At 38.4% G+C, this 21,397-nt stretch overlaps 1 protein-coding gene across 8 annotated transcripts in view; it reads right to left on the reverse strand.

The window, feature by feature from the left end:
- Pam (peptidylglycine alpha-amidating monooxygenase) overlaps positions 1-17,216 on the reverse strand; it is a 192,280-nt gene extending 175,064 nt beyond the window's left edge. For 7 of the 8 annotated variants that reach the window (XM_045132249.1, XM_045132247.1, XM_045132246.1 and 4 more), the window contains exons 1-2: positions 17,078-17,216; positions 15,825-15,945 (exon numbers count right to left, since the gene is read on the reverse strand). In XM_045132249.1, coding sequence (XP_044988184.1) covers positions 15,825-15,945; positions 17,078-17,172 — 216 coding nt within the window. In that variant the 5' untranslated portion in view covers positions 17,173-17,216. The remainder of the gene's footprint in view (positions 1-15,824; positions 15,946-17,077) is intronic. The other variant, XM_045132245.1, reaches the window with a different exon arrangement.
- Between the last annotated feature and the right edge of the window lie 4,181 nt (positions 17,217-21,397).

Raw genomic sequence — 21,397 nt, forward strand, 5'->3', positions numbered from 1 at the left:
GCTTGTGTGGCAAGCACTTTTAACCATTGAGCCAACTCTTAAGCTCTGAGTTCCTTTACCTTTATAAAAATGTTATTCAGTGAATTTTCACTGGGTAGTAAGCATCATTTCATGACCAGGAGATTCCAGAATGAACCAGACAGGCAAGTCTTTAATCTGAAGGAAATTTTATAAATTTATTATTATAACTAATAGGTAAACTTGCATGTACTTATCATTGACAGCACAGAGTTTTTTGTACGTATGTGTTGTGGATTGGCTAACTAGCTAACAACCAAATATATTAACTCGCTTTTATCATTTTTTTGAAGAGAAGAAATCTAGAATTTTACCATTGTATCTCCAGAAAGATAGAGGTGCAGGAAATGCAATGAAGAGACATGACATGGAGATGCTTGCAAACTGATGAATATTTAGAATTCAGATTCCTTCCTCCTCTTCCCCCAAGAAAAGGGATATAACATATATTGACAGGTTAGCATAATTACTATATTCCATACTATACATAATGGGTTAGGTACATTATAGTGGTGGATACGTAGATACTTAAAAGACAATATAAAGAACAACACAGATAAAACTATTTGATGAAAACCTACATGGGATTGAGAAGTGGTTGCGCTAATGGGGATACAGAAAGTAAAGAGCCTGGAAAATAATTTCTATCTTATTTTCATTTCAGTGCTCTGGCACAAGTACTTTAAAAACTACCAGGGCTGGGAATGTAGTTCAGTGGTATAATACTTACTAGTATGAGGCCCTGGATCGAATACCCAGTTTGATATAAAATTTGTCATATGTGCCTGAATTAACTCCATGCGTACTAACATTTACGTTTATATTTTTCTGGAATATTTCAGTATGCCTTGTAGAAAAGTTTTCTCAATGATCTCCTGAACTGACCACAACAATGAAGGGATAGTAACATTTGTAATTTATATTCTGTTCTTCACAAAAAATGTTCAATGAAAAACAAACAAGTTTGCAAGTCTATAAAATTCTTAACTGCATTTAGCAGGGTTTTTCTCAAATACATTTGACAGGGATGGGGGAAGGGGTTATTCTCCTGTGAACTGGATACCAGCACAAAGGGGAAGGAGATCAATGCAGAGAAAAATCAACTCCTACCAAATCAGAGAGCCAGAGCCTCAGAGGCCCCCAACACCTCAGCACTGAAGCAGACCAAAAATGAACCCAACATGGCTCAGGGAAATCTTGCGGAAGAGGGGGCAGAAAGAATGTCAGAGTCACATGTTGGGTCATGATTTTCAGAGACATTTATCATACTAATAACTGGGGGCTAACTCCACAATGCACGACCCATTTTCAATAATAAGGAGGGTCTAATGGGAGGGGGTTGATCACAGATGAGCCTAAATAATGGTACCAAACTGCCTGTATTTATTGAAAAGAAAACTAATAAATTCAATTAAAAAAAAAAAAAGGTCAGGAAATAATTTTAGGTTTGTATGTTTTTAAACAGTTTTAACAGCTGACATTTTCTTATCTTGGGAAACACATACAGAGGAAAGAGGGAAGGGAAGAGCTAAGGAAACAGAACCTACTGGCAAGCCCAGAGTTGTCCAAAAGTAGCAAGCTTGAATGCATTAAAACGGAGCTAGGTGATTTTGTTTTTCTAATTTGCTTTGGTGGTGCCTCAAATCTCCTCAGCTATTGTAGAAGGGTTTCAGGTCAGCGCCAGCCAAAATGAAAAGGGAATACTGTTGGTAGAACAGTATGGAATACCTTATTTATTCCAACCGACTCCTGCCATGACAGACTGAAGAACTGAAAGTCCCCTTATGCCCACCGCAGTGGGCTTCCAGACCCACGCTTACTGTGTTGATTAAATAAATGATAGGTAGAAGACAGGACCGCTGGCGGAGTCAGAAGTTTCATGTTGAGTAAGATAAATATTTTGTTCTCAACTCTAAGCAATTTAAGGCACAAACTTCATTTCCTCACCCTTGAGCACAATTTTCTCCATTTTGTACTGTAGAGTGTTTATGACAGCAGAGAAACAAAGCAGATACTATCTTTTAACTTTTAAACTTGTGCGACCCCACTACATTCCCTCTTTAATACCTGCATTTACTCAAGCTAGCAATCTATTTCCTTTCTCCTTTCCACTACCTTCGTTGTCTGACTCAAGTAGGTGCAGCTATAACAGTAAAGTATCTGTGAATATTGCCTTAGTGTTCATGAAAAATACATTAAGGAGATAAAATTAATATTTAACACATCCAAGTGGAGAGGCTTAATATTATATCTGATATCATCAACTGTGAAAATAGTGAGGTAAACAGAATTTGCATGTTCATAGCCAAATGATCATTTAGTTGGAAGCAAATGATTTAACCCTAATTCAACAGCTTAACACATGAATTATTTGATTCCCATAAATAATGAAGGCTAAAGTAATTTAGTGGTATTTTATTCTGTTTACACTTAACTTGATGTCAATTTTTGCTACTAGCTTATAGTTTTTTTCTGTTTATTTCTAAAATGTTAAATCTATTTCTAAACTACAACATTTGAATCTAATCGGGTAAGTCTGTTTGTTTATAAAATTAGTTTTACATATAAAGCTAAAGTTGTTAAAGTGTCAACTGTATGAAGCTGAGCTGTATGGAAAAAAAGAAACACTTCACCTTTCAGAAACATTACTTGCTCTTTGTAAATCAATGTTGCTATGGCAAATGTTTTCATTTAGTGGATTAGCTGAGGGTGGGCGTAAGACACATTGTTCAACAGAATGTCCTCTCTATTTTTATATGTCATTGTCTCTAAAAGGGTCTGAGGTGTTTTGATGGGGTGATGTCTACCTCTGAAGAGTTAGCTATTCCTGTAAAATATGCATCTGGTTTATCTTTATAAATGATGAAGTGTACTACAATATCTGTGAAGAGCAATCTGAGGCTTCCAAGAATGTGTTCTGTACTTTGGCTTAAAGAAAGCAGGATGCAGGCAGAATGGGTCCAAAGCTTTTTCTTTCTTTCTTTTTTTGAATACAGTTACTGAAATATTAATTCAGACTGCATAAATCTGAAAGTAAGTGAAACAAAAAAGATTTTTCTGGTGGCTAATAAGTGTAAAGAGGATCACTTTTCTCGCTAATGTGGAAAGATATGCATGGTTGCCTCCCCCAAATAACTTCACACTGTCTATAATAGAAAAATGACCTCCTACAAATCTGCCACTATTTGTTTCTAAACATGCACAAAATTTCCTAAGTTCTTTAATATATCAGAGTTTCTAATATCACTTCTGCAAAGGAGATAAATAGAAATTAAAAATTTATCAATTAGAAGCATTGCATTGAAAAAAAAATACTAACCTAGAGTTTTCTAATATGTTAAGGGTTTGTATGAAAAAAGCCCAGATCCAGTTGTACTGTTTTGGTTGGTGATATTGTTTTTTTTTTAAAAAAAAAAAAAAAACAGATTTATTTGCAAGGAGAGAGAGAGAGAGAGAAAGAAAGGTACACTAGAACCTCCAGACACCGCAAAAGAACTCCAGATGTATGCACAACTTTGTGCGCCTGGCTTTATGGGGGTACTGGAGAATCAAGCCCAGGTTGTTGGGCTTTGTAGGCAAGTGCCTTAACCACTGAGTCATCTTTCCAGCCCATTATTTCTTTTTCTTTTTTTGTTTTTTTGAGGTAGGGTATCACTCTACCTCAGGCTGACCTGGAATTCACTATGTAGTCTCAGGGTGCCTCAAACTCATGGCCATCCTCCTACCTCTGCCTCCTGAGAGCTAGGATTAATGGTGTGTGCCACCATGCCCAGCTTCATTATTTATTACTTTTTAAAAATTGCAAAATAATCATAAAAGTTTGGATAAACACCAAAAATACCTGCTGTCATCCTCCTCCATGAGTATTTTTTCCAGTAGAATATGGACTATAGCCTGAGGTTAATTTTCCTATCCACCTCTGTACAAATAAACAGCTAACTGAATGGATACATGTGTACCCAGATTTTGTGATCATTGATATTTACTAAGATAGGATCACAGTTCACATACAACTCTGAAGGGTACTTTCCTCACTTAGTAAATGTATAATGGCAGCACTTCATGGGAAAGAGCTACATATCTATCCCCATCTTCCAATCACTGCACAATGCTCTGAAGAACAATCTCTCACAACTTTTAAGGATATAATTATTTTTGCTATAAGAGGTAATTCTAATAAGTGTCCCTAAAATCCCATCTGGCCAGCAGTGTGTGAGACTGCCCATGCTTTGCGTTCTTTGGTTCTGTGTGTGTGTGTGTGTGTGTAGTATGTGATCTGGCATATATGTAGCATGTCTGTATGCACAGTATATTTGCTGTATGTGCAGATACATACATCCCATATGCAATATTTGGAGGCCAAAGGAAAATGTCAGTTGTCGTCTTTTTATAATCTTACTCATTCTTTCCTCAAGACAGTCTTTCACTGAACATGAAACTGCTGGGATTTTTCTGTTTATTTTTCAATCAGACTGGCTGACCAGAGAGCCCCAGTAATGCTCTGGTCTTCACCCCCACAGGACTGGAGTCACAGGTAGTCAGGGCCACACCCAGATGTTTAATGGGTGAAAAGGATCAAAAACAATTACCTACTCAGCTATCTCCCCATTCTGATGATTTCTATTGCCTAGCTAGGTAATCCTTTAAAGGTGCCATGTATGTTAAGAATGTGGATTCTCTGTGTATAGTATACTTTATTTCTAGCTAGATATATTAAAATACATTTACTTGCCGGGCATGGTGGCACATGCCTTAATTGCAGCACTCGGGATGCAGAGGTAGGAGGCTGCCATGAGTTTGAGGCCACCCTGAGACTACATAGAGAATTCCAGGTCAGCTTGGGCTAAAGTGAGACCCTACCTAGAAAAATCAAAGAGTAAAATACATTTCCTGGGCTGGAGAGATGGCTTAGCAATTAAGCACTTGCCTGTGAAGCCTGAGGACCCTGGTTAGAGGCTTGATTCTCCAGGACCCACGTTAGCCATTTGCACAAGGGGGCACACGCATCTGGAGTTCGTTTGCAGTGGCTGGAGGCCCTGGTGTGCCCATTCTCTCTCTCTCTCTCTCTCTCTCTCTCTCTCTCTCTCTCTTTCTTCTTTCTCTCTCTGTCTGTCGCTCTCAAATAAATATGTAAAAGAAAACAAAAATTTTAAAAATATACATTTACTATATTTTAAATACATATATACTTATTTGCTTGATTAAAACACTCTAATTTTTTATAAACTTGCCTTTTGGGATCGTTTGACATACCATATAGCCCTTCATAATGTACTTTGATTAACTTTGACATGAGTTTTTATAGTATATGTTTGAAAGTGATCATTTTGTTCTTAAGTTACATTAGCAAGTGTTTTCTTTGTAAATTATCTCCTGAATAATTACTAGACTCTTGGGAAGATAGAATTATAAAAGGTAAAGTTCTGATTACTTCGTCTCTGTATAATGCTATTTCTAGATAGTAACTTTATTCTAAACAAATAGAGGGGCTGGAGAGATGGCTTAGCAGTTAAGCGCTTGCCTGTGAAGCCTAAGGACCCCGGTTCGAGGCTCGGTTCCCCAGGTCCCACGTTAGCCAGATGCACAAGGGGGCGCATGTGTCTGGAGTTGGTTCGCAGAGGCTGGAAGCCCTGGCGCGCCCATTCTCTCTCTCTCCCTCTATCTGTCTTTCTCTCTGTGTCTGTCGCTCTCAAATAAATAAATAAATAAATAAATAAAAACAAATAGAGTATAAACTTTTATTTGAAACTATTTTTACTTACCTCTTGAACTACATTCTTCAACTTGTACTGTCTTCATAGGTACTTTCTTAATGAAGCAAAGGAGAAATATAGATTCTGTATGCTTCTATAGTGTCCAGTAGACAAGTTTGATTGTGATCCTAACTAAAGTGCTATTGTAATTACACTGTTGATGCTCAATGAATCACTGCAGAATTCTTCATTTTAGTTACACTAAGGTATTCATTGCACAGGGCCTTGCATTACCTACTTGAAGGCATGTCTTAACTTAGCCATAATAATATCCTTCATAGCAGCAATTATAATAAAGAAATTTGCCAAGCTTTATACATACTAATATGCTTATCCACAATTCTTTCTGAAACTATCTTCATCCTTGTTATATAGACGAAAACACTGAAGCACATCAATGTTGAAGCATTTCACCTATGATCTTGAAGCCAGAATGTTCCCATGTCTTTTGTACCTCTAACAACTGACAAAGACCATCTCCTCAGCTGAACCCTTGCTAGGCTCTTCTCGTCCTTCTTCTCAACTAGGTCTTGACCTTTGCCTATAGAGAGTTGAATATACACTGACAGAGTGAGTGTTACACAGCTCAACACCATGTCCTAACAATGACCCCAGTATGCCTTAACATACCTGCAAAAGAAAACTCAAGTTTGTTACCCAGCCAGGATATGGGAAAACAATGTCTTTCGCTTCCTGTGGCTGGATAGAATCACAGTGCTGCTGATTACCAGCAAGCAGACGCTGCTAGCCTAATTGCATTTACACTGACTCATCCTGCGTGGACTTTCTTCACTGACTTTCCTGAGTCCCTACTTGTTCACTATGTCCTCTCACTGCCTACAATACCCAGTTATTTCAGCATATATCTGGCTTGTGTCCAGCTCCTACTGGATTCTTGTTCCTGCCATGATAGTTACTAGCAATGAAAATGCACCCTCCTTCTTTATTAACATCATCTTTGTTTATCCTTTATTCTCAACACAGACGCGAGGACACAGAGACAGCTGAGAGAAAAGGCCACAGGAAAAATGAGCGTTTTGGAGGTCACTTGGCTGTAAACGTGAATGGTGCTGGAAACATGTGAAGCATTTTCGTATAAAGGTGATGTGACTCGACTTCTGTTTTGATAGGATCCCTGTGGCTTCTATGAGCCATGCGCTCTAGGGACGCATAGGGACAAAGCAGGGCCAGTTAGGGAGGTTATCATAACAGTGCAGAAAGAAAGGATGTTTGGGCCTGAATAGGCAAGATGGCGAGAAAAATCTACTCTGGCTATTCTGGGAGATAAAAACAACAGGATGTGCTGGCATATTGCTATGGGCCATGAGAGAGAACATCATGTCAGTGAGACTCCACTGTACTTGACCTAGAGGAATTGTAAGATGGAAATTGCCATTTGTTAAGATGGAGAAGTCAGGAATGCAATATTGCAAGTAAGATAATTCTAGTTTATGATTGTTCACCCATAAAAATTGAATAGGTAACTAAGGGACAAAGATTAAAACTCTGTTAACCTTGAATTGATATCTTATTCCTCATGTTCTGTAAGTCAGAAGACACAGTCCATGAGATGCCAAAGGTTAAACCCATTTATTAGCCTAAATGGCATATGCAGTTGTTCGATCAGGGATAGAGAAGCGATGGCCCATGGGCTGGCTGCCTGCTTAGTAAATACAGTTTTGCATTGGAACACAGCCAAGCCATTCATTCACTTATTATCGATAGCTGCTTCCTGACTATAACAGTTAAGAGACTACACAGCATACAAGCTGAAAATGTTTTCTATCTGGCATTTTAGAAGCAGCTAGGAAAGTTGAAAATTGTGTTAAAATAAGGTTAACTAGTTTGTGAGCTGTCATAACAATCATCTGACAAACATATAGTTGAATTTAGATCAGCAGCATTTATTTTACATGTAAATAAAAACATTTCAGAAAAAAAGTTATTCAAAATTTAGAATAGAATCAATAATCCATATTTTGTTGAAAAAATATTTTGTACCATATGTACAATAAAATATATCCATACATAAAATGTGCATAATAATATCCTACCTGTTATGTTGTCCCATTACAATTTCAAATTGTTTTTACTTTACACATTTGAAAAACATGGCTCTTGATGTATGAGGTATCTAGCTGTTTGTCATTTAGTAATTTTCACCATTAGTAATTACTAATTTCTCAAATATAGGCCATTACCAGATAGCAGAAGATAATCATGAAATGAACATAAGTCTCAGGTTCAAGTAGTATGTATGTAAATGCTTATTCTTATATTTACTAGCTGTTTGGTTAGGAATAGGTTATTTAACCTCTTTTGGATTCAATTTCTCATGCAAAAATGAGGTTCATAATACCTTAAACAATTTTTTTTCTTGAGAATTAATGAGACAATAGATGAAAAGTGTCCAGTAATAGTGGTGCATAATGAACACTGAAAAATATGCTTTCTCCTTCAAAATATTTAATTGACACCAAGAACAACAAAGAGAACTCTAAATTTTCTTGGGAAAATAAGACGGTCTCTTACATGACAGATGCTTTTCTAATATTTTCTAAACCATCTAAACTAAAATGTACAAACATTAATTAAAAAATACTTCTCTCTTCTGCTTCTCATTTTAAATAAAGAATTGAAAAACTGGGCAGTGTATACTCATGTGGGTAATCCTGAACCCCAAGATGTAACATAGAAAAACACTGTTGGATCTTATCTAAGCAGCCATTAAATAGGCTTCAGTAAAAATGAAGCATAAGCATAATAATTTAATGTTAAGCAATTAGCTGTGAACTACACACCACTTTATTTTGAAGTTTGCAGGAGCCAGCTAACATTTGTGTATTGTATTTAATTCTTATAATTGAGTCTTACTGAGAAAGCAAAGTATGAATGCACTAATAAATGCAATTTGTGAATTTGTCATGTAGCACTAAACTTAAGCTTTCAAAAAAGAAAGAGAAAAGAACAACAGTAATTTAATGAGAGGCTGCTAAGCCATCAGAGGCAGGACCTGGTGGCTGTCCTTCCATTCACTCACGATTCGTTTCCTTTAGCTTTTCCACTGGGAAAATGGAGATCATGTTACCTCAGCTTAGAAGAAGGAAAGACAATATTTTAATATCTTTTGTTGCTTTTTCTTACAAATCTTAGAATTTCATACATTTTTGTCAGACTCTTCCTAAATAATAAAAAAAAATAAATGCTAATTCAAAATTAGGATACCTTGTAATTTTCTTTTCTCTACAGCAAGATCATTCAGCTTCTTGTATTTATTTCTTTATTTGTGAAAGGAGGGAAAGGACAATAATGATGGAAAAGAAACAGTAAAAGTGATGACTTATGTTCAATTTAAAACAATGACTGACATTATCAGCCCATGCTGGCTTTTTCTGACAACACAAACACACACCCACTCTGGAGTAGGAAGGTCAGGAGCGTACTGCCACTTCAACACTTCTTTTTCACTCTTAGAAGCACACACTACTCCTGTGTCTCCACACACTTCCCCACCAAGCCTAGAGGTGTCTCAACCTTCCTCGTAACACATTCCAGGCAGCTGCTTCCAATCAGTGGGTTTGGCAGAGAAAACAGCCTCCTTCTCCCCCCACCTCTCCCTCTCCCTCCCTCTTCCCTCCCTCTCTCTCTCTCTCTCTCTCTGTGTGTGTGTGTGTGTGTGTGTGTGTGTATGAGTGTGTCCATGTCCTAGTGCACACATGTAGGGGCTCACTGGTCAGAGGACTACTGTAAGTAGGGAGAAAACAGGTAGTCCGTAGGCTCTTGGAGCTGGCTGGAACCTTCTTTAGCCATTTCCTAGCAACCACACAGCTGCTATAGGAAAAGTGTAGGTTAACTGTCCTCAGGTGACCCTAACTAACAACCTGCCCACTGCTGTGTAGCAGGAGCCAGTTAGTATTTGTGCCCACAAGTGAGTTTTCTTTTCTTGGGCAGCAAGACCTAAATTCAAAGTCAAGGTAGTCTGTGAGGGGAACCTGAGATATGGCAGCACGGAACTTTCCCCCTCCTTCTAATCTCATGCCCAAAAGAATACTCCAATTTTCTTTTTATTCTTCTTTCCTTTCTTTCTTTCTTCCCTCCCTTCCTTCTTCCTTTATTTTCAAGGAGAGAGAGAGAGAGAGAGAATTAGAATGGGCACTCTTGTTACTGTAAACAAACTCCAGATACATGTGTCACTTTGTACATCTGGCTTTACCTGAGTAAGGAAGAATTAAACTTAGGCCAGTAGGCTTTGCAAGCAAGTACCTATAACCACTGGGCAATCTCGCTAGCCCTCAAATCTTAGTTCAAAAGAATGCAAACATTGCATAGTAATGAGTAGCAAGTGTTAGAAAAGGAAATCATAATCTCTAAAGAACTGAGAATTGTTTCAGTAAAGCCTCATGGATTATGGAGTCATTACCAAGTTTGCCCTGAGTTTTGGGCATGGAGTGATATATATGTGATTTTTTTCTGTGTAATGATTAAACCTTAAATTATATAAATGTAACATTTTATAATATGTTCAAAAGTAGACAAATACTCCACTTCGGTTTAACTATGCTTCCATTTGAAAATATCTCATCACCATTCTTGAACTGAAGATAATTCTGCATTTAATTGTACATTGCCTCTGACATAATAATAAAGATAAATTATGTGCAACTGCTCCTTACAAATGATCTTATAATCACACCTTACTATGTTAAAATTGAGTTCTTAAAGGAGTATAGAAAGAAAAGCCAGGCAAACTGCATTTTTTTTTTAAATTATGTGATCATCTATGCACCATGGAGGCAGGAAACAAAGTTTGTTAGTAAATATTTTTTTAGCAATTGCTCATTTAGAAAAAAACTTTGGAAAGCCATTGAGACAATGTTATAGGTGTATTATGTTCAGTTTTTTTATTTCAATGATGACATTCTTTTCATCACTACTGACTGATTCCTCAGTACCTACGTAAAGCCAGATGAATGAAGTGGTGCACACATCTGGAGTTCATTTGGAATGGCCAGAGACCCTGGCACTCCCATTCTCTCTGTCTCTGTCTCTCTCTCTCTGTCTGTCTATCTCTTCTTGCAAATAAAAACATTAAATATTAAAAAATAAGTGATCATTTTATAATTTCAGATTTTAAACTTGTTCTGAAGTTTCTGATCTGGTATTTACACTATAATTTTTATAGGAGTACAGATTTGGACGGAGAAATATGGGGAAGGAACACTTTTTATTTCAAGGTGTGGCCTGTGATTTTTGAAAAGACAAATATTATATAAAATCAAAAATTTGCAAGATGTCCATAAGGAGAAAATATATTCCTCTCCAGTTCTCCAAACACTACCAACAACAGGGAGGACATGACCAGTGACAGCTGAACACAAACTTAGTTGAATGAATATAATAAAAATATTTTCTAGTTATTAGATTCAAATTTTTCAAAATTATACTTTACAAATTAGTTTGCATTTTAAGACGTTAAGCCAAGAATGCAAAAGGCCTGTGTTGATTAAATAGCAAGTAAATAAAATTCTAGTAAGCCTAGGATTTGGAATAATATATTAGAAAAGAGTTTTGTTTCGTTTCCTTTTACAAGGTCAATGTACAAAGTCCTCTGGAGAGCTGGCACTGAAGAAATCTCGGCTGATCCTATGAAAATATTCATATTAATAAATAAGACTTTCTATTGATTTTGCCTCTGTTGATTCAGCTTACAAGGAACACAATGGATAAGCAAAAGCTGAGAAAGCTGAGCTCCTTAGTGTCCCTTGCTGCCATCATATGCCTGTTTTCCATGGATGGCCTACTTCAGAGGAGGTATGCCAAAAGGTCTTGCTTTCTCCACCCAGGCTTCTGCTGTGAATACGTGCTTTTTCTTCAGGTGGCCACCACTGCTCTCCTTTGGAATCAAAGTGTCTTACTTCGTCCATGTAGCCATGATGGAATGCACAGTGGCTAGCAATTTCTCACTGTAAGACTCATTCTTATTTCCTTCCAGGCACACAGTGAGGAAACAACGCTCACACATGTTTTATGAGAACACACATGGTGCAGAGCTACTGAACTTAATGTGCTGCGAGCAACACTCCCATGGGGCACCCTTGGGTAGGAAAGCTTGCTCCTTCCACAGATGAAAGAGCAGGAGTAGATGGTCTCAGAGACAAAAGACATTGCTGAGTTGACCCCACAGGAAATGCTATGTTCTCACCTCTGAGTTGAACTTCAAGTTTTACAACCAACTATATGTTACAATAAGTATGCTTTCATTTGTTTGTTTTAAAACCAAGCACCCAGGTGATTATTGATTCACCAAATTGATAATACTCTATTATGAAGATGAATGAACAGAAATTTGATCAAATTATTTACTTTGTTGATGTGAGATTGGGTCAAAGCAATAGTTTACCAAGTCCCAAGTGAGTAAGAGAATCTTATGAGGAACAGGGAGGTCTAAATGGCATTTTCAAGTTAGTGTCCCTTCTGCTGTATGTGAAGCCAGTGTCACTGGACACCAGGTCCTTACTTGAACTCTAAGTAGATTTTGAGGAGTTGCCTATAAATAAATAAGTAATGTCCAAAATATGGATGTTTGAGAAATTTATAAAAGGAAGGATATTTAATTATTTTCAAGTCGTAAAAGCGTTGCCCCACTTTGATTATACAATTCAAGTTGTACATCATTCATTGTATATACTGTTATTGACATTAAGAGGTAAAAGTAACATCTTGTGTAAGTGTTTATACAACAAGGTCTACTTTAAATACAATGTACTGTTGTATCTCATTGTGTTTATATCTCTTATTAAACAGTTCTTAATGATGAGTATACAGACGTAGAAATTGACAAATCTCTGATGTCGGGTATGATATCATTACAGTAGCACAAGTTGCACTAAATAGTCCTTATATTCCCTTTTGAAAGATGTTTTTAAAAACAGTTATGAAAGTTCTAGGATCTATTTTATCTCTCCTTTTAGTAGAATAAGCCTAAGCAAAGATTGGTTGGTTCTTTGTTTAGTCATGTGATTCAGCCAAAAATCTCTTACGGTTCCTTAACCTGTGCTCACTTGACTTGTTTTTTTTCCAGCCCTGAATATATATATTTTTTAACCAATGTGGTTTTCTCTGCTTATCAACATATGTCCTTGTTCCCCCATTCCTTCTTTTAATTTTGCTGTTACTGATCCTTTACTATTAAAAATTTAATTTCCTATAAATACTTTACTTTTTCTTTTTCCTTTTAATATAACTTTAAAATATTCTGTTCTACATATTCTAGTTACCTTATAATTAATTTTTCAATTTAATTTCTTCCTAGTCATTTTCTTGGATTTTGTTTGTTTTGGTCAATTCTTAACTGTCTTTCACTTTTAGTTTCTTCCTTCTAATACTATTTCATTGTCTATTGCTTGCTCTTTTATCTCTTTTCTTCTAAAGGACCTGTGTTAACTCTGGGTTTATCTTCATTTTAAAGAAAGAATGGCACCTTTTCACCCCAAATACAGTATCATAGCTCTGGGTCTACTTCACTGGCAGGGCTATGTGAAGGTGAATAAAGGCTGTGGAGATCTCATGTTCATCTATTGTGGCCATTCTCAATAGGGAGGCCATCATTTCTTGTGAAAGTTATTGAGGTGGTCGATTTTCAGGTTAGCCAGGGAAAACTAACTTACAGCACATGGTCAATCGAGCGTAGTGAGGGGACATGAAAGAAATGATCAACAACCAGTTCTGAGCTGAGTAGGCCAAGCAACATAACCATTTACAGCTAGGTACTTTTAGCTGCCAGTAAGACAAAAACCTAACTCAACGTGGTTGAAATAAAAATGGCTAACATAATCATAAAGTCTCTAAGTAATGGTGTCACCAGGTGCTTACACTATTCCATCTCTTTACTGCCTCCTGTGGTTCTGGTTTTATCCTGGTCATAGCTGCCTCATAAACCTGGCAGACACCAGGACAATGTACCTATCATTTACATTCAACTAAAAATGTGTTCCTAGCACAATCCCAAAATTTAACTGGACTGGTCTAGGTGACACATCCTCTTCTGAACCCATCGCTGTGGAATAGGAGGCAAGATGCAGTCATTTGCTTATGCTAATCTGTGGCTCCCCTCTTAAGGTAGTACCTGGAAGGACAGGACCTTGGAGAAATTGCAAGGAGAAGACAAACCCTCTGTGGGAAAAGTAACCAGCAAATGGCATTGCATGAGGAAAAGCTGCATACCGACAGTGCAAAATAAAACCAAGCAACTAAAGCATATTTGCTCCTTTCCCAGGTAGTTATTTTCACAGTCCTAAGGTTACAAAAATGAAGAAACATTTCTGATACAAAAATGGACCTTCTCTGCATATTTTATCATTAAATCTCCTGGTGACTGAGGTTATTGATCATTGATCACTACATTGTCTGTTATTGACGAGAAAAAAAGAACAAATAACATCAAAAAATAACTTGACTAAAACAACAATATTCTTCTGGGAAGTTTGCTTAAGAACCAGTTAGTCCTGCTAGGCTTGGTCACTCAAGCCTGTGATCCCTGCACTTGAAAAACTAAGGGAAGGAGTGGTTTTAGCTCTGAGGCTAGGCTGGGCTTCAGAGACAGACTTAGCCTCAACAAATAGCAAATAAACAAACAAATGACAACTAGTGAGTTTTGCTTGTTTGTTTTTGAACCAGAGTCTTCTAGCACCAGGTGGCACGTAACTTTATAGCCCAGGCTGGACTTGAACTCATGGCAATCCACCCATTTCAGTCTCTCATGCTGAGATTAAAGGTATGTACCATCATGCCTGGCTCCAATTAGCAAATGTTTTGAAAGAAATAAATATGCTAAAATTAAGCAAATAAAGTGGAAAGCGACAAAAAAAAAAAGAGGTAACTATGTGACTGAGTGAGGGTGACTCTCTTCTAGTCTAAGTCTCATCACACTAATGTTGGCTGACTACTAAGTAAAGAGATCAGGAAAGCAAAGGCCAAGATAGAATGACAGTGTACAGAAAAGTCACCTGCATGGTCACTTGTGGATGTGGAGTGGTTGGGGGTTTTTGTACAGTGGAAAAGTGGAGTTATAGATAATTAGACCATTCTCAGGTCTTCAAACAAATGTCAGATTTAGTCCCTGAAGGAAGAGTATTTTCTAGTGTTTCTGGATGTTAGTTTTCAAAAGGAATTTTCTCCAGTAAGTAGAATACTTTTATTTTCCCAGTGCAAAAAGGAAGGAAACCTCCAGTGTTATCTGCAACAATGAGTCATCAGTGACTGCAGCTCCCCAACGTCCAGGTCTCTCCCTGTGCCTACAGCCCTTCAGGAAGAGAGGACTATCTTTTAATGACAGACATAAATCCCTCACTGCCCGACTGCATTGCTTAATGAATTCTGACCTTTTCATGCTTAATGAAACACCTTGTATACATGGCAGCCATGGCTTTGAACATCTGTGAGTTCCTAGACTACGGCAAGCCTAGCAACCTACTTCCACAAATGCTCTATTGAAGACAAATATATAAGGGCTTCCATCATTTCTTCAAAATACATCTCTGATGAGCAGCAGCTAAAGATAATTCACCCTCAGCCACCTGTATGAACAGTTTCCCCAACTTTTCAAAATGTGGAATGTTTTGTTTTGTCAAATTCTTGGCAGCACCTGTATTTTTTTTTAAAATTTCTCAACTGTGGCTGCTGTGGAAAAGTATTTAAATAAATATAATCTCTTAGATGCAGCTACCCAGGGTAATTTCCTTTGTTAGAATGTTTTCCCAATTTGATGCACTTACATGCTGTATTCCAGGCGCTTCTCCTCCATGGAAAATCAGTCCCAAGATGTAAATGCTCGAGGTTCCATTTCAAACCACAATTGCGTAACTCTTTACAAACAAAACTTAACTGAAAGTTATCCTCTTTAAAATTTTCAGTTAATTCTACCCCCATCTCACAGGAGTCCAGAATCAAAGACATACTGTTAAAGAAGTTACTATAGCTGTAAGCATAGTTTCCTTGCTTTAATTATAGACTATACAGAGAACAACTGAAAATGAAAAATATAATTCCCCTCACCTGTTTTGGTGTAACCCCAGGCATGCGAATATCCAAAGCAAAATCTGAAGAATCAATAGGAATGACTGGTCTGGTGTTACCAAGACACTCATTGGAAAATGATCGAGTAGTTTCTTTAAACCTTAAAGGAGAAGATCATGTTAGCATCCTTGAACACGATGGGAAGGGGGAAATGAAGTCTATGACTCTAAGGTTAAAGATTATTACTACAGACACAATAAAAAGTATAAAGATGGCATGACTACATAATGATCCTAAATATACTCATAACTGCATTTTATTATCTATGAATAATATCCCACCAATTTGTAAACAAAGTACAGTCAAGCTCGCTGCATTTAAAATTCTATTCAGTATAAACATGCTAATCTATATTGACTTCCAGTTAATGAAGTAATTATCAATATCACATGCATGCTGACTTGGTAGTGACCCAAATATGAATCATAAAGCAGTAAAATTTGTTAACTATTTTATGAATGTCCAAAATTGCCAATTAGAAACAAAAATCTAACCATAAACCTGCTAGGAGGCAGCTATATAGTGGGGGTGGGCGATGTGAATTACAAGTGTACAAGCACATAAATATTTCATATGGTAATTATGAGGTGCGTGTATGCAGCTCGATGATTCCTAGTGAGCTATCACAGCCCATGAGCTGCATCTCCTCACCACCGGTCTATCTGGCTGTTTTATTCTTCCAGCTGTTATAAACAGGAAGACATTGGAGTTTAAACAACTATACCATAGTTTCTGAAATAGCTTTCCAACAGGGATCGATCTGTATTGGAAATCACAACTTGTAACTAGAGTTTTGAAAACCGGGTAGCAGATTGGCTACAAGACAGGAAACCTTTCTCTTCTTTCTTTCCTTCCTTTCTTCTTTCTCTTCTTTCCCTTTCTCTCTTTCTCCTTTTTCTTCTTTCTTTCCTTTCTTTCTTTCTCTCTCTCTCTTTCTTTCTTTCTTTCTTTCTTTCTTTCTTTCTTTCTTTCTTTCTTTCTTTCTTTCTTTCTCTTTCTTCTTTCTTTTCCTTCTTACCCTGCAAAAAGGACTTTATAAGAAGTTACTACGCTAAAAATCCCAAGTCTTTTTCGGGTAGAAATCAACCTACTAGTTCCTTTACCAACACTGTGGATACTAAAAGTGAATTCATTTCTAAGCAGCATGCACGGAAACCCGCTCTCTGTCTCGGTCTCTCTCTCCCTCTCCCTCTCTCTCTCCCTCCCTCCTTTAGCAGCACGCAGACACCCACCTCTTAAAGACGGAAAGTGGGCTTCGGAAAGCCGCCAGCCCGCCGCTGTGCAGGGCGAGCAGGAGCAGCAGCAGGCTGCGGGCGCGGCCGGCCATGTCCGCGCTCGGCTCGCTCGCTCGCTGGCCGGGCCCGGGAGGACCGCGCGGCCGCCGCTACTTCATGGCCCGGGCGCGGCGCGCTCCGGCAGCGGGCGGGCGGGCGTCGGAGCCCGCGGGCAGGCGGATGGGTGCCCGGGGCCGGGTCTCTCCGCCCTCCAGAGCCGCTCCTCGGCGGGGCGCGGGGGCTAGACGCGTCGGGTCCTTATCGCTCCCGAGCGACAGGGGCTGTGAGCGCGATGCCACAGACCCGCGTCAGTCATCCTTCAAAACCTGCAAAAATAGAAGCCGATAATGGATGACTAACACATTACAGCATTTGTCCTCAGCAAATCCCAGCTGAGGTTCTTTCAGACATTAGGACTTTCACAAGCTTGCGCCGGAGCCCAGGGAAAACGCTGGTCTGTTGCCCCCCCCCATCACAAGCCCCCAAGATGTCACAGACCCTCAGAGCGAAGCCCCTGTGATGCCTTTTTCTTGCTCTTCTTCCGTCAGTCACTCCCTATTTTTTTTTTAAGCATCATTACTATTTTCTTCCTTATTCTCTATTTTTTTTACCTATATCTGGTTCTTTCCCCCTGGTCTCCCCTTCCCTCTCCACATGTCTTCTTCCGCTTTGAGTCTCTTCCCCAAATGCTCTCAATGCCTCTGTTCAATGTAAACAAAGTTACCACACAAATCACTAAAGCACAAAGAAAGAATCAGCCAGAGAGGCAGAGAGACAAAGCTCTCCGAGCCCACAGTCCTCGGACAGAAGACAGAGAACAAAGGCATAAAGGCATATCGTGTGCACGCAACCCGAGCTACCGACCAGGGGAGACGGATGCCCCTTTGCCAAGAACTTCCAAGTACCTATCCGATCACAAGTAATCCTCCAAGTTCTCTGGGTTATTCTAAAACAAACTAAAACTTCAGATAACATGACACGTGAATTGCAAAGGACCATTAAAAGAAGCTAGCATCTAACAAGGCAATAATTTCTTCCTTATAGGGCATGCCTCCCCAGTCCAAAGATGCTCTTTCCTAAATAAAGTTGGAAGATTTACAACAGAATTAGAAAGAATCTGAGCTAGCCCCCAAATGACTATTACCTACAAAGGCTATGATCAGGACCTTCTGTTAACCCAAGTGACAGGTGTAAGGGCTCAGAGGATTCCTCAAAGCCATGTCAGATGCTGGAAAGCTGAGCCATCACCTAAAGGAAATCAAAGGCTTTCAGAGCAGGTTCGGGATCAATGTCCTCTAACCTGTCTTGCTCCTTCCAACCAAGCACAAGGGAAGCTCCCTCTGACGTTCCCTTTATCACATGAGACCCAAACTGCAGCATGGACCACCTCTGCCTTGAGTACTCAGCCAGAAACCCCACTCAGCACAGAAGACAGGAATGTGACCCTACCGGACCGGCTCCCCAGACCAGATCACGCCTGCTCCCTGAATTCATGCAAATTCCAAAGAGAACATCTGGACTTGTGCTCCCTTAGTAACCATTTACACCCTACATTCCCCATCCCAGCCACCCACCCCCATAGAGAAAGGAGCAAGCATGCTTCTGAGTACTTCTGGCTAGTGAGTGGGTAATCATAGTCCTGTCACTGTGACTTCCCACTCTTTGGCAAGTTTGTAAATTTCTCTGCCTTTTCTTCTGTTTAATCTTTCTCAGTTTATTCCAGGAGGCTTCAGTAGGCCCAAGGGAAATTTTCCTTTGTTCCTACAGAAGCCACAACAAAGTAGTGTGACTCCTCACCACTTCATGAAGAGGACCCAAGGAGGCTAACTTCTAAAAGTCATGTTTTGACTTCACTGGTTGCTCTGGGCATAGTTCAAATTATCTACCAAGTCTGAATATGACTTCCAAAGAAATGGATTTCTTAATATTTTAATCCATAATCATAAACATGTTTCCGAAAATGTAAAAGCAGTTGGCCAGATGAATAACAGGAACAAAAACAACAACAAAGAAATAAAGACATGTTGAGCAGCTGGGGTGTGACTTGATGGCATGGGCCATGCTTAGCATGCATGAGGGTCCAGGTTCAACTGTTAGCACTAAGTAAAACAATCATTAAGATCACATAGAAGTGCTTCACCATAATATGATAGCCTCTTACTTTACCCTCCATAAAACACAGGATAATGAAGCACAAGAAAAAAAAAAAATCAGGGCTGGAGGGATGGCTTAGTGGTAAAGGCACTTGTCTGCGAAGCATAAGGACCCAGATTCGATTCCCTGGTATCCATATAAGCCTGACGCACAAGCGGGCTCATACATCTGGAAGGGCTCATTCCTTTGCAGTGGGTGGATGCCCTGACCTGCCCATTCCATCTGCCTTTTTCTCTTAACATGAATAAATAAATTTTAAAAAATTAAAGTAAAATGCCAAGAACACAAAAAAATAAGCACTAACAAACCTTTAAAGTTAAAAAGTTTATTCAAGTTTAGTACTTTCTAGAGAACAAATATAAATAAAACACAATTTGATATCCAACCAGCTGAGAGATGCTTAAGGCTCAAGGCACCAAGGACCACAGCTAATCTGCATAAGCAATGACATTTTTAAAAGACTGATGATATTTGTTTGAACTTTCCCTTTGCTCCCTGTTTGAGCTTTGTCCTAATTCTGAAGATAGAGGAAACTGTGCTCCTTGTAGGGATAGACGCAGAGGGCCTGAGGCTGCACCCTTGCCTTTGCTAGAAACAAAGTACAATCCTGTCACATGACAATACCTAACATGCCCTGAGCTTCTCTTTATAAAAATATATGTGTGAGGAAAGAATTCCATTCTGTAATTTCATTCAGAACAGGACTCAAGGACAGTCCTTGTTCTAACTAGGAGGCTTGGTACCATACAGAACACTTGAAAACAAATTTATTATTAAAATTTTGTAACCAGAACAGACCTTTTAAAAAGTGTAAGCCTTTGAAAAAACATTCCACTTCTCTGCTTGATTGATTCTATTACCTTTGATGCCCCTAAACCAACCATTTCAAGAAAAGAGTTGAAGTTGTGAATAGAAGTAAAGCTGATATTTGCATCCATGAATATAATATCCATCTTATATGAAAGCTAATTATGATTTTTGATGTAGTGCAAAGACAAAATACAAATCATCATATGAAAATAGACATGTCCAAACATTGCCAGTTCATGTTACTTTATAATCCCTATTAATATGAGATATATATCATTCAAATTTTAGTCCTATAGGATTTTAATAATTCAAAGTATATGTTCCTAAAGTAATTCATCCACTCTTCAAAAATAATTAAACTTGTACTCTGCACAAAATATTGACTACATATTGGAGTTTTACTAGTGCAGGCAGAGGATGTTTGAAAAATAAGTAAGAAAAGCTTTGCCTCAGGCTGGAGAGAGAGTTCAGCTGTTAAAGCACTTTCCTGCAAAGCCTAACTACCTGGGGTTTGGCTCCCAAGTACCCACATAAAGATGGGTATACAGGGCTGGAGGAATGGCTTAGTGGTTAAGGTGCTGGCACACAAAGCCAAAGGACCCAGGTTCAATTCCCCAGGACCCACATAAGCCAGATGCACATGGTGGCACATGTGTCAGAAGCTCTTTTGCAGTAGCTGGAAATTCTGGCATGTCAACTCTCTCTGTCTTTCTTTGTCTCTCTGTCTCTTTCTCTCTCAAGTAAATAAATAATAAAAATAAAGAAAAAAAAGAAATGGATGCACAAAATGCCATGCATCTGGAGTTTTTGTTTGCAGTGGGTAGAGGCCCTGGCACACTCATCCTTTTTCTCTCTCTTCCCTCCTTGTATGTGTTACTGTCTCTCTCTGCTTGTAAATAAATAAATGTTTAAAAGCTCTACCTCTTGGGTTCAAGCTGCAGGCCCAGTTTTATTGTTTTATTTTTTACACAAAGCAAAGACTCTGTTTACATCACCATAAATTCTTTGGGTAAGAATGATGTATAGTCTATACCTATATGGATATTAGTTCTAGAAGCAGCATCATTAGTTAGTAAGTATAGGCCAGTCTATAGCACCATGAAACTTATTTGACATTTAGAAAGTAAGCTGACAATTCTCTACTTTTCATTTGATACAGTAAAAATGGTTAAATTGATATTTATAATTGGCTAAATACTCAAATAAGCACATTTGCAATTTGCTTATGGATTAAGGTAATCAGTGAGAAAACCAGTATAGCACAGTGGTTACTTGAAACTGGAAGGGAAACTGACTATATGGTTTACAAGCACT

The sequence above is a fragment of the Jaculus jaculus genome, chromosome 13 (genome assembly GCF_020740685.1).
Source record: "Jaculus jaculus isolate mJacJac1 chromosome 13, mJacJac1.mat.Y.cur, whole genome shotgun sequence".
In the NCBI taxonomy this organism is placed as follows: Eukaryota; Metazoa; Chordata; class Mammalia; order Rodentia; family Dipodidae; genus Jaculus; species Jaculus jaculus.